General features: G+C 40.0%; 3 protein-coding genes across 4 annotated transcripts in view; 2 read left to right on the top strand and 1 right to left on the bottom strand.

The window, feature by feature from the left end:
* The window catches only part of cd2bp2 (CD2 (cytoplasmic tail) binding protein 2), a 297,553-nt gene extending 294,967 nt beyond the window's left edge, over positions 1 to 2,586 (top strand). Inside the window, exon 7 of the mRNA XM_010769292.1 lies at positions 2,307 to 2,586. Coding sequence (XP_010767594.1) covers positions 2,307 to 2,417 — 111 coding nt within the window. The 3' untranslated portion in view covers positions 2,418 to 2,586. The remainder of the gene's footprint in view (positions 1 to 2,306) is intronic.
* Positions 1 to 10,854, bottom strand: part of LOC104943801 (high affinity cationic amino acid transporter 1-like) — a 228,951-nt gene that overhangs the window by 215,764 nt on the left and 2,333 nt on the right. The gene's annotated exons all lie outside the window — the stretch shown is intronic.
* LOC104943835 (uncharacterized) lies at positions 3,487 to 9,759 on the top strand. Its single transcript, XM_010769302.1, has 7 exons — positions 3,487 to 3,570; positions 4,433 to 4,452; positions 4,547 to 4,725; positions 5,643 to 5,805; positions 5,897 to 5,956; positions 6,582 to 6,622; positions 7,042 to 9,759. The coding sequence occupies exons 3-7, from the start codon at positions 4,583 to 4,585 to the stop codon at positions 9,701 to 9,703; spliced, it is 3,069 nt and encodes a 1,022-aa protein (XP_010767604.1). The 5' UTR covers positions 3,487 to 3,570; positions 4,433 to 4,452; positions 4,547 to 4,582; the 3' UTR covers positions 9,704 to 9,759.

Genomic DNA, 10,854 nt, shown 5'->3' with positions numbered 1-10,854 from the left:
ATTTTTTGTAGTCTAATCCTAAAAAGACCACCGGTACCTTTCCTATAGGGATATAAAAAAAGAAAGAGACAGAAAAGAAAAAGACTACAATCCATAGTCAAACATAGACATATCTCAAGGGAACAACACTTTTTTTTTTTTTTTTTTTAACTATTTTTCACCCGGAGTGTTTTTTTTTTCTTACTAACGACTACCACGAACGAACACGTACGTCTCGGGGACGTACGAGGGACGTGAGTTCATGGGCGGAACTGTACTCTCGGGGCGGCGTTCAAAAGGAAACGATCGTTCGTCGTTTTATTGACATTGTACTCAAAAACACAAAACATAACAACAAAATATAGAAAAAAATGATAAAGACAGCTCGCACGGATCTACTCTCTCTCTCATATATAACTTACTTTATATATATATCTTCTCAGTTATCTCATATTTTGCGGCCAGCTCCTCGCCCACGGACGCAGTCTCCTAAGTATAGCGCGCGTACGCGTGATAGCCGCCGAATAGCGCGTTATACTGAGTCTATCTAACACCGCGCGTCGTGTACCTGGTGATTATCAATGGAAGCAGTATGTCCGAGGCGGAATGTTTCCTTATAGCACGGTCTCGAAGAAAGACCATCCGGTTTGAGACATGAGAGAGAAGACAAATGATCGTAACTTAGAGTGGTGAACTGTAGACGCTCGTAGATGCTGTGTGTGTGTGGAGTGTGTGTGTTGTGTGTGCCTATGTGTGGTGTGAGACGAAGCTGTTGTTATGTGTGTTGTGTATGTGGTTGTGTGTAGATGTGTTTGTTGTAGTTGTATTGTTGTGTGTGTGCTCTGATTGTTGATGCCGCGGTGTGTGGTTCGTGTCGCATCGTGATGGTCGTGTGTGAGAGTGTCAGTGTTTGGTATAAACGTTTTCGACCCTGATGAATATAAAACACATAAAAAAGCATTTTGACAATTAGAGTCCAGTAATAAGTTTTTCTACTACAGATCATAATTTCGTCACAGAGAAAAAAGCTAGAAGGGAAAATCATTCACAAGAAGGATTTACGTGCGTGAAAGCAAGCGTGTTTCAGCAAGGACCTTTTAGCTCACCAACCGCGCAAAGGAGCGGAAAGCGGGCAGGTCGTGCGCCGCTAACGCGACGTAAGATATGCTCTGCCGAAAGTGGTAAGGGAAACATTACACATTAAGCAGCTCCAACTAACGGGAACAAACTTATACGTGCGAGTGGAAGTCCTACCGTTTGAGTTTGTCTTTGCCGCAAGGTCGGAAACAAGGTTGCGGACTTAAGTCACTGGAGTGCTAAACGGGTTGACGTAACACCAAAGGCGACCCCCCGTCTATGACAAAAGCACCGCGCCCTTGAAAAAATTTAGAGCGCATTCTTGATCAGATCACAGCAGGCCCCACCCCGCTAGTTTGCAGACCATCAAAACACCGGTAAAAAATGAGCGAGGCACAGGAGGACAATACCGGCGAGAAAGAAGATTTACTTCCAAAAAGCAAAGCAACATCTGCCGTCTGGAACTATTTTGGATACAAAAAGGTTCTTCTCTTCTTCATTCACAGATGAACCCCCTTAATTGAGGGTAAGCAACATGCATTATCATGACATGTCAGATCATGACTTAAGGTATGATGAGTCAACCAGTTAAGATCCAGACGTCCGTGACTAAAATCCTTCATCCGGTTAAATATAGTTAAAAAGAACGCAATATATATCACAGGGGGGAAAAATATCGCAATATCGTGCAGCCCTAATATATATATTTATATCATTGTTGTATGTTTTTGTTTCTGACATGTTCAATAAATTGACTAATAAAAAAAAATAAGTAGCAAATTACTGACAACTGTGGTGGAGCTATTTCATTGAAAAAATAAAGAACATTTCTCATATTTCCATTTCACACTTTGCAAACATTGAACATACACTTTTCCCAAAAGGGAACAGGTCCCATTACCCTATCGAACTGAAAAGTATTTCCTTTGATGTAATACTAAGATTTAATTGAGAACTCCAAAAAAAGAGAGAGAATAATAGAAAGAAAAAATGCACAAATGATAATGTGCATTAGGAGGAGTGCTTGAATCAGTTCCACATGCACAACTATATAACTTGCACCTGTACTCATGCAACCTAATTCAGGCATTTACCTTTATGACTATTTCTTCTCCTCCTCAGAACTAATGTACGTGCAAACTTAATTGTAAATCCCATTATGTTTTGAGATGATTGTGCTCTAGGTTGGTTCTACCTTTAGCCTCGATCTCCCCTGGTTGCTTCTAATCTTCTTATTGTCTGTTTTCCAGGGTTGGGTGGATGAAGGCTATTTCAGCACAGGCGTTTACTGCAAGAGGATCGACCAGGAGGGAGCGCAGTTCTACAACTCTAAGAGAATAGATTTTGAGCTGTATACATGATTTGTGTGTAACGGCTAATTCATTATAATCACAATCACTCTTGACAGTCATCTTTTGGCCTAAGCCTATCTTCTGTCTATTCAACCAAGGATTTTGCGTTAAATATGTAATTTTAACAGAGGCTTTGTTTTCTGTACATTGTTTTTAAATAAATGACTCATGAACGTGGTGTTGCTATAAACCATTTTATTCTGTTTTTAACTAAGGACTTGTTAAGGTCAGTAAGAATTGATTTAATTCTGGTCACTGAGTAAAATATTAATGGCTGTTCCACGTGACTTTCATTTGCACATTGACATTTACGGCTTATTCTTTGTTTTACACTTGTTTACCTACTACTGTTAATGTAAAATGTACTACTGTACTAATTTGTAAATTTAACTGGCATCATTTTAAACATCAATATTGAATTAGTCATAAAAAACATGACAAAAGATAATGTGAACATATTTAAAAGAGATGGATCAATGGGATGCTAGGCCGCTTCAAGGTTCAAGGCTTGCCTTCATTTTTAACCACGTTATGATTAACACAATTAAACATCTTTTAAATAATCACTCTTAAAGATGTGACTAACAATAGTAGTAGAAGAAGGCATCAAACAGGAACATGGCAACGTGCGCAGCCACAATCCATAATGCAGATGCAACCATTCAACGTGGAAACCTGCAAGACCATCAATGGGAATGAAATAAAGTAGAGATGCTCTTGCTCTAGCTCACTAAAACACTGATTTAATGTATAAATATGATATATCCTTACATTTTCACTTGTGATTGAACATTTTTAATTGCAACTGTTTTATAGATTTTTTTCTAATTATATTTAAGTTCATCATCTCCAGTTAATCAATTATGTGTCTAAAAATATTCTAGGTCACCCGAGGACATAATAGAAGACTAACTTTTGTAATTGAGTCTTATCAACGCTCTTTCACCATGCCATCCACCTACGACGTTTCAAAGTCTTCTGTCATTGGTCAGAATTCAACAAGGGAAACCTAACTCGTCTTGTGATTGGATGATCTATCTGTCTGGATTTGTAAAAACGGATACGTTTGCGAGAGGGAGTCGCTTGTTGGGCGCCGTCCGGCATGTCTTGTTTACTGTGAGGTCGGAATACTACCCTCAGTCCAGCCAGCTGGTCGTTTCTGGTAAGTTTGTTCACGGTGATTTAGCAATAAAACCTGCAAGCAACTGAACTGCTAAACCAATATGTGCCTAGTTACCACATAGAAAACGTTTGAGCGTTAGCAGAGATGACAGCTACTGGTGGCTACGGCTATTCCCCGGAACAGACACTGTTAAGTGTATATTACCGCATATTACACACTGTGTGAATATCGGTGTTAGCCAAACCATGCAGTGTTAACCGAGAATTACAATGAAGCAATGCTTAGATGTAGCGCTTAGGTGGTCGGCACTAATACTTTTTAAAAACATATCCGTTGTATACCATACAACACATTTCGCTAACCTTTCCATTTGTTTGCTTAGCCTCAACATAAAAGTTTGAATGTGAAACAGTGCCCCTTCCAGCATTTAGACCTAGCCCAGTGTTAATCGAACCAATCGCACCTTCTATTTGATTGAAAAAATGCAATGAAATAAATACATATTTAAATAGCTAGCAGCTTAGCTTTTAAGGTTGTTAGTCCAACGTTAGATGTAACCAACCTTTTGCCAAAGAAAGGGCAAGTTAACTAATTTATGTGCCAACGACTGACTCACATACGCTCAAATCCAAAACATGTGTTTGTGTAGTCTTTCTCTTCGAACCTTTTCACATCATACTGTATTTTTCCGAGACAGTATTTATTTATTTTTGGACTAAACGAGACATTTTAAAAAATCATCTTGAGCGAGAGAAAAATGAGAAGGCCATTTTCAAATTGTGTCAGTTTTTTATATTTTATCTTGTGATAATTTTTTGAAAAAGAACCAGGTTTGAAATCAATTATGTAAATGACAAATCTCAAAAAGGAAATTACTAAAATACGTTGTTGCTCATTTCAGAAGAAACAACCATCCAAGAGGTCAGAAAAGTAAGTGAATGTTAATGTTTAGAGCTATTTTGAAGTGCTTTAATGCTGATGTGATACCCTGCATGTTTTTTCTTGTTATTTTCAGAAAAGGACAGACACGAGAGAAAGAGCGAGCAAGGGGATGTTGACTTATCCCTGTGACTCGCTCCCTCAGATAGTTTGTCCAATGGATGAACATGCTATTCCCTCTAACAGTTTATGTAGCGCACCCCCCCACAGTGAACCTCCTCCACCTCTCCTCCCCCTTTCCTCCATCACTCCCAGGTACAGTTGTTCTAGCACCTTTTTCTTTTGCTGTGAGTCTATTTTCCCCTCCTTGCTTTGTGACACTTTTTTTCACAGTTTTGGATTTACGGATTAAACGAGTACATCCTCTGGAAACTTTTGCTATTATTTGTTACATTTTCATTTCCATCAGTTCTTATACTAGGAATGTGTATTTTCCATCTGTTGGACTGCCATGCATCATTCAAACGTTGATGTTTTTCATTATTTGGTGACAGATTTCTGACACCTCTGTTGGCAATTTAATGGATTTGCTATTCCCTCCTTTTCACTAATGGTGTGTCTCTTTCTTCTTAACAAAGAGCAGTGTGCAGAACGTTCAGCTAGCAGCTACTCTTTTTAATGTGACTCTTTTGACGGTTAAATAGATGAAGCGACGGCAGGTCATATTGGCTGCCACTGCTTTAGTTAACGCTGTCTGTAACTTGATGGCAGACTAAAATAAAACGTGTCTGTGCTCAGCCAAAATCACTCTGTAACAACGCAAGCAGAGTTTTTTTTGTAGTCCGGAGGAACTCCAACAGTCATACATCCTCTCTCTAGCTTATCACTTCATGTTGATTCCTGAAATGTTTCTAATAAACCTTCACCCTATCAAGTCAGTAATTTAACTCAACAACTTCTTATTTATTATAAATACCTTCAAAAATGGTAGTGTGTGAAGAATACGCTGTTAGGAGACTAAATCATAACTAGTATTGAAAGATCCATAAGGTTGATTAACTGAATATCAGTAGATTCCTAATACTAAAGGACTCGGCTTGGGACATCCCTATCATAACAACTGAACCGCTCCTCATCTTTAAGACCTAAAGTACTGTTTTTCTCAATGTACTTAAAACAAAAAATACTTCATATTGACTTGATTTTCTGAAAATATTTTTAAACATTCACAGCTGTGTGGATAATGGAATATCTGGAAACGGGCGGAGTGGCCGAATTCAAGAGGTCAAAGCACAAACCCCTGAAAAGCAGAGCCACACAGACAGCGGGGCAGCTCAGCAATCATCCAGACTGGATCCGTCGCCCACACAGAGACAAAGGGAGAGTGCAAACATGGTAGGAGTTTAAAAATAAATAATCTTGGTTCAGATCATTAATGTTACGACAATCAAATGAGTAACTGTTTATGCATATCTCTGGTTTGTAGGTGTCGCAGTCCAAGCAGTCAAGCATTGAAGGCACACATGCACTGGAGAAACAAAACGAGGTCAGTGGCGTCTTTCCTTGCTCTAGAGGTTTCCACACTCGACCCTCACTGTATCTCTGTTGGTCTTCATGCCCTAATTGGTGGTGTTTTTTATGTAATGCAGCTTTCTGTGTCTAATCTGTGCAGCAGCTTGCTGTACGGCTGTGTATGTCAACATTGGAGACCTGTACAGTGAGCAGGGTGTGAGGGTTAATTGAGGGATTGTAATCCTCCTTCATGGTCTACTGCATCTAATAAGAAATCCACTGTCTTAATGTGACCCACTAATGCGTAAGGGGGATAGACTAACAATGCGTTGTATTTGTGTTCTTGTTTTGCAAAAAGGTAGAAGTAAATGAATACCAGTTTCTCAGAATAAATATATATATATATATCAAGTTAATTCATATGTAAAAAATAACTTAATGTCCTCCATTCTTTTAACAAAATTTGATCAAATTAAGCTTTTTTGCTAATCTTAAATTAGAGCACTGAAATTAAAATGTATATAAATATATACTTTTAGTTTTATAATGAAAAAGTAGCAGATAATACATTTTCTAAACGACAGCATTTGTGTTTTATTGGTTAGTTGATTTTATGAGAAAGGACTCTAAACTTTGTTGTGCTTTCTTTTTTTTTCAAGGATGGATTTGATGTCAGTTTAACACCCGAGCCTCAAAATCAGTAAGTCTGAAATGTTTACTTTGAAGTTTTGACTTATCTAGAAAAACTGCTTGCCAACATGTTCCTTTTATGCATGTGCTCATTTTAAATTGTATTTGTTAAAAATATATATTTTCAACACTTGTGAACAATAAGAAACAGTATTTAAATAACATTATTCTCTTTGAGTAACCATGGTCAGAATATATAATGCAGGCATACTTTTGAGTAGTTTTCCATTTGACCTACAACATCAGGCCAGATAAAAACAGGCATAGATTTTTGAATGTTTCAATAAATAAATAACTCAGACCTTGTATTGACACTAAACATATATCAAAGTTTTCACGAAACAACTATATGTAGGTGTTGTTATTTGACATAACAGTAATGTTTCTTATCAGTGGAATGTGTTTTGAGAGCCTAATTTTTTCGTTAAGTTTTTGTAGCAGGCAAAAGACCTGGCAAAGCCCACGAAAGGAACCAAACGTCTCTGCTGCGGACATTGAAGTGGAGCAGTTTGTTGAGGAAACCACACAGAATCCTGACATGGACGCACGCATGGAGGTCTTGGCTGTTGCTCCGAAGGGATGGGTGATTGGCCCCTTATTTCAGTCGCTCAAGTCAAAGATGGCCAGTTTCACAGAGATAGTGATGAGTCCTGTTAAACTCTTCAAAGCTAATATTCCTCCACCATGCACGGACCATCCAGACAAACTCGATGAGGGTGAGCTACAGGGCGATCCATCATCTGATGTTGAACACTCGGAGCAGAGCGGTACGCTTCATCCAGAAGCACAAAGCCAGAATAGGAATCGGGATGCTGAAGATGATCAGCAGAGGCTCAGTAAAGTAGAAGGTTCACAAAACACAGAAACTGCTGATCTTAAATATTCAAAGAAATTATTGTTGGATGTGGAGTTGCCAACACACGGCTCTGAACAGGCAGATGAAAGTGCAATAACCCAAAAAGAAATAAGCTCTCCTGATGCTGTGCCTTTGCAACACTGTCCCTTACCCTGCATTGTTTCTGCGGAAGTTGTCAACGGAAGTGCCTCACATGATTCCAATGTCAAGTTTTCTGGTGTTATGGAGGACCAGAGAGGCAATGTGACTGTCCAGCTGAAACTACTGCCGAGGAAATGTACAGTTAATAGAATTTGTAAAGAAAGAGTAAAGAAAGTTGCTTCTAAGTCTTCAAAATCCAAAGTCAAGAAAGAAGAGTCTGAGGTTAGTGATGAGCAGGTTTCTTTCATGAATTCTGTCAAATCAAACAAAACTGATTCCGTTTGTTCTACTCAGCCTGACACTGACTGTCCTCAGCTTGGTCATGCGGATGAAGGCAGAAGAATAGAAGTTATGGTTCGCCAAATGCATCATAATAACTTAAATGACGCAAATGGATGGACACTAAAGCCTTATGTGAATATTCAGCAGCTGGAGTGTGGCCTAAGCCCTGAAACGTACTCAGTTTCAACTCTTGTCCGAGCAAAGAGGGGTGTGGAACTGGACTGCGATTCTCAAGAAGCTGTGAAGAAGAAGAGATTGACTGCAGATAAATCTAAAAAGGAAACAAAAAGACAAGAGCTTTTAAATGTCGCCTCAGAAGGTGGCCCTTTGAAACCATATATAAATGAAGTTGTGATGGCAAATCCCATTGTAGATAAGGAAGAACCACTGAAGCCTGCTAGGAAAAGACAAGCTGCTTCAAAAAGAGAAAATAAGAAAGGAAAAGTAGGACAAGAATTACATCCCGAGTTAAACCCACAGACTGAAAGTCCCTCTGATGCGATGTTGGTTTGCTCTCTGGATGAAATCACTGGTGTGTCAGAAAAAAACCAAAAGGGCAGTAGTCGCACGGTGAAGCCAACGGGTGGCTCCTGCAAAAAACTAAAGACCAGGTCGAACAGTAAGGAACTAGAAACCACCTCTGCAAAAGAAATTGAGCAGGAACCGTTATCAGTGGTCTTTGTCCGTCCTTCTATAAAGCCCCTCCAAAGCACAAGCAAGCGTAGGAATATAAACGACAAACCACTAAAACGGAAATCGCCAACCCAATCAGGTTCAGGCTTGGAAAAGGAACTGAAGCAGCTGCCCAAACGATCCAAAAAGGCTTTAAAAGTTGCTGATAAATCATCTATGTCAGCTGGGAATCAAGAGAAAAAGCAGTGTGTCAATAACCTTCATTTGGTAGCCAAAGAAAACCAGCCTAAACAAGGCAAATGTAAAATCTCAATGGACCCTGTGTATTTTGAAATGACTCCTTTTGAAAGTATTCAACAACCTGTTTCTTCATCCTCTCAACCTAATGGAGACAGTAATGTACAATTGGATATTGAAGTTAACCATGTTGTTGAAGGGAAAGACAGGAGTGCTGCTCCTGTGTCAGAAGAGGTAGAAGCCAGTAACCAAAGCAGAGTGACTGGGCTAAGGTCTAGTACAAAAGGGGTTAACATTAAGCCAAGGAGAGCAGAAAACCTAAAGAGAAAATGCAGAGTTTTGCAAAGTAGGACTCTTGAAGGTGAGCAGGGGACAAACTGCATCACTATGGACGATGCAGACCTGGCTACAGCGAGTTCCCGCTCCTCAGGGAACGGCACCTCAACACGCCTGTTTCGCAGCTACTCTTGTCCAGAGATCCTGTCCCTTCAACCTGACGACACGCTCTGGACTTCTACTCTGCACTCCCCGCAGCTCAGCAGGATCTGCTCCCCACACCAGCCCCTAGCCCTCCACACTCCTTCTCTCCATCATTCCCAGATAGCCCTGCGGCGGGCTCGTCGACACACGGTCTGCAGCGTGGAGGTGGAGAGGGAGATCGCCCCCCTCTGCCTGCGTAAGGAGGTGTACCCGTCCAGAAGATCTCTCCTGTCTCTCCTGTCTCCCAGTTTTGCACTTTCTCCCAGCTCCTCCCTCTCAGCTCTTGCTTCCTACTTCCTCTCAAGCCCCTTGGCTTTCCTTTCCAAAAAAGTTGACAGTAGAGGAGCTGCAGTCAGCCCCAGCACGTCTGTTTCCTCCCACACCTCCTCTTTTCCTTTATACCCATTCGTATCCATCCAAAGAATCGACGACTTGACTCCGTTGGACTTTAGCAGCAGGTAATACGTTTTTTCACTTGATGATACCAATGATACTCAAATGTTTTGATATCAATTGCTGCACAAGGAGTACTTTTACTTTTGATACTTCAAGTACACCTTGCTGATTAAAAATATAAATACTTTTACCGAAGTAAGGTTTTGAATGGAGGGCTCTGACTTTTTAGTGGAGCATCTTCAGTGTGGTATTAGTACTTTTATTAGACCCTCCAGAAAAACGCGGGCTAAAATCCTTGATTATGCGATTAAACATGCAGGTTTTTATGTGATTTTATGCGGTGAAATATGAGGAAAGCTGCGAAAAAGAATAGATTTTTTTTTTTATATTGGGCTGTCTTATTTATTCTCTCTCACACACAACCTGCCACTAACGTTAAACCTCTTTCCTATTCAATTAAACACATTCAATGTTTATTTATTGTAAAAGCAAAGCTATTTTAATCTCACACACACACACACTTCTCCGCCTCATTCTGTTTTCATTTACTCGTTCGTTATCTGACCAGCTTCAATCTTGTAGGCTACTCACTTCGTTTCTTGTAGCCCTCGAAAGGGTTTTGGAGGTTGATCCCTCGGTGAACGTGAGTTGTTTGGCTTTCTTGTCCGCAGCAGCAGAAAGCATTTTCGACTGTTTGAATGAATCAAAGTGGGTCGTCACCCGTATTTTTCTGCTATCATTATGTCGGTACCCACCTTTTGTGAGAAGCTTGTAACTAATTTATCTTTGGGAGGTCTTTTTGTTTGGACGCTAAGACGTTAGCCTTAAATTGGCCGCTATTAGTCGTTTTTACCTCGTCTAAAAAATTTTCCGGCGTTATAAATAGTTTTCCGGCTATTAGGAGGAACGTAAAAAAAGGTGTTTTTCAACTCTTTTTTTTTTTCAATTGAGCAGGACTTTCACCTTCATCACTACCTACTACTGCGCGCAGTAGTCGAGCGCGTAGTGTCTTCCGATTTGTGGCATCTCACTTGCACACCTTGAAGGTGTGCTCTCTCTTTTGTAGTTTCTCTTTTTAGCTTAGGTTAGAGTAAATTGGCTGCTTGTAAAGACGATTTCTGGCCCGTGTCGTTCATCAGCTACAGAAAGTGTACTTCACCCCCTTTGATAAGACCGTGGGCACGTTGACACCACAAAAACCTCGTTATTCAGAATCT

This window comes from Notothenia coriiceps, unplaced genomic scaffold, assembly GCF_000735185.1.
Source record: "Notothenia coriiceps isolate Sejong01 unplaced genomic scaffold, NC01 NC01_scaffold00000339, whole genome shotgun sequence".
NCBI classification, from domain to species: Eukaryota; Metazoa; Chordata; class Actinopteri; order Perciformes; family Nototheniidae; genus Notothenia; species Notothenia coriiceps.
This window is presented reverse-complemented; position numbering and strand designations above follow the sequence as displayed.

What these genes read in the sequence shown, in the direction of transcription:
- LOC104943835 (XM_010769302.1), top strand. Translation starts at nt 4,583, where the DNA reads ATGTTGACTTATCCCTGTGACTCGCTCCCTCAGATAGTTTGTCCAATG. An exon ending in AAAGGGAGAGTGCAAACATG is followed by an intron (nt 5,806 to 5,896) that starts GTAGGAGTTTAA and finishes TCTGGTTTGTAG; the next exon opens with GTGTCGCAGTCCAAGCAGTC. An exon ending in CACTGGAGAAACAAAACGAG is followed by an intron (nt 5,957 to 6,581) that starts GTCAGTGGCGTC and finishes TTTTTTTTCAAG; the next exon opens with GATGGATTTGATGTCAGTTT.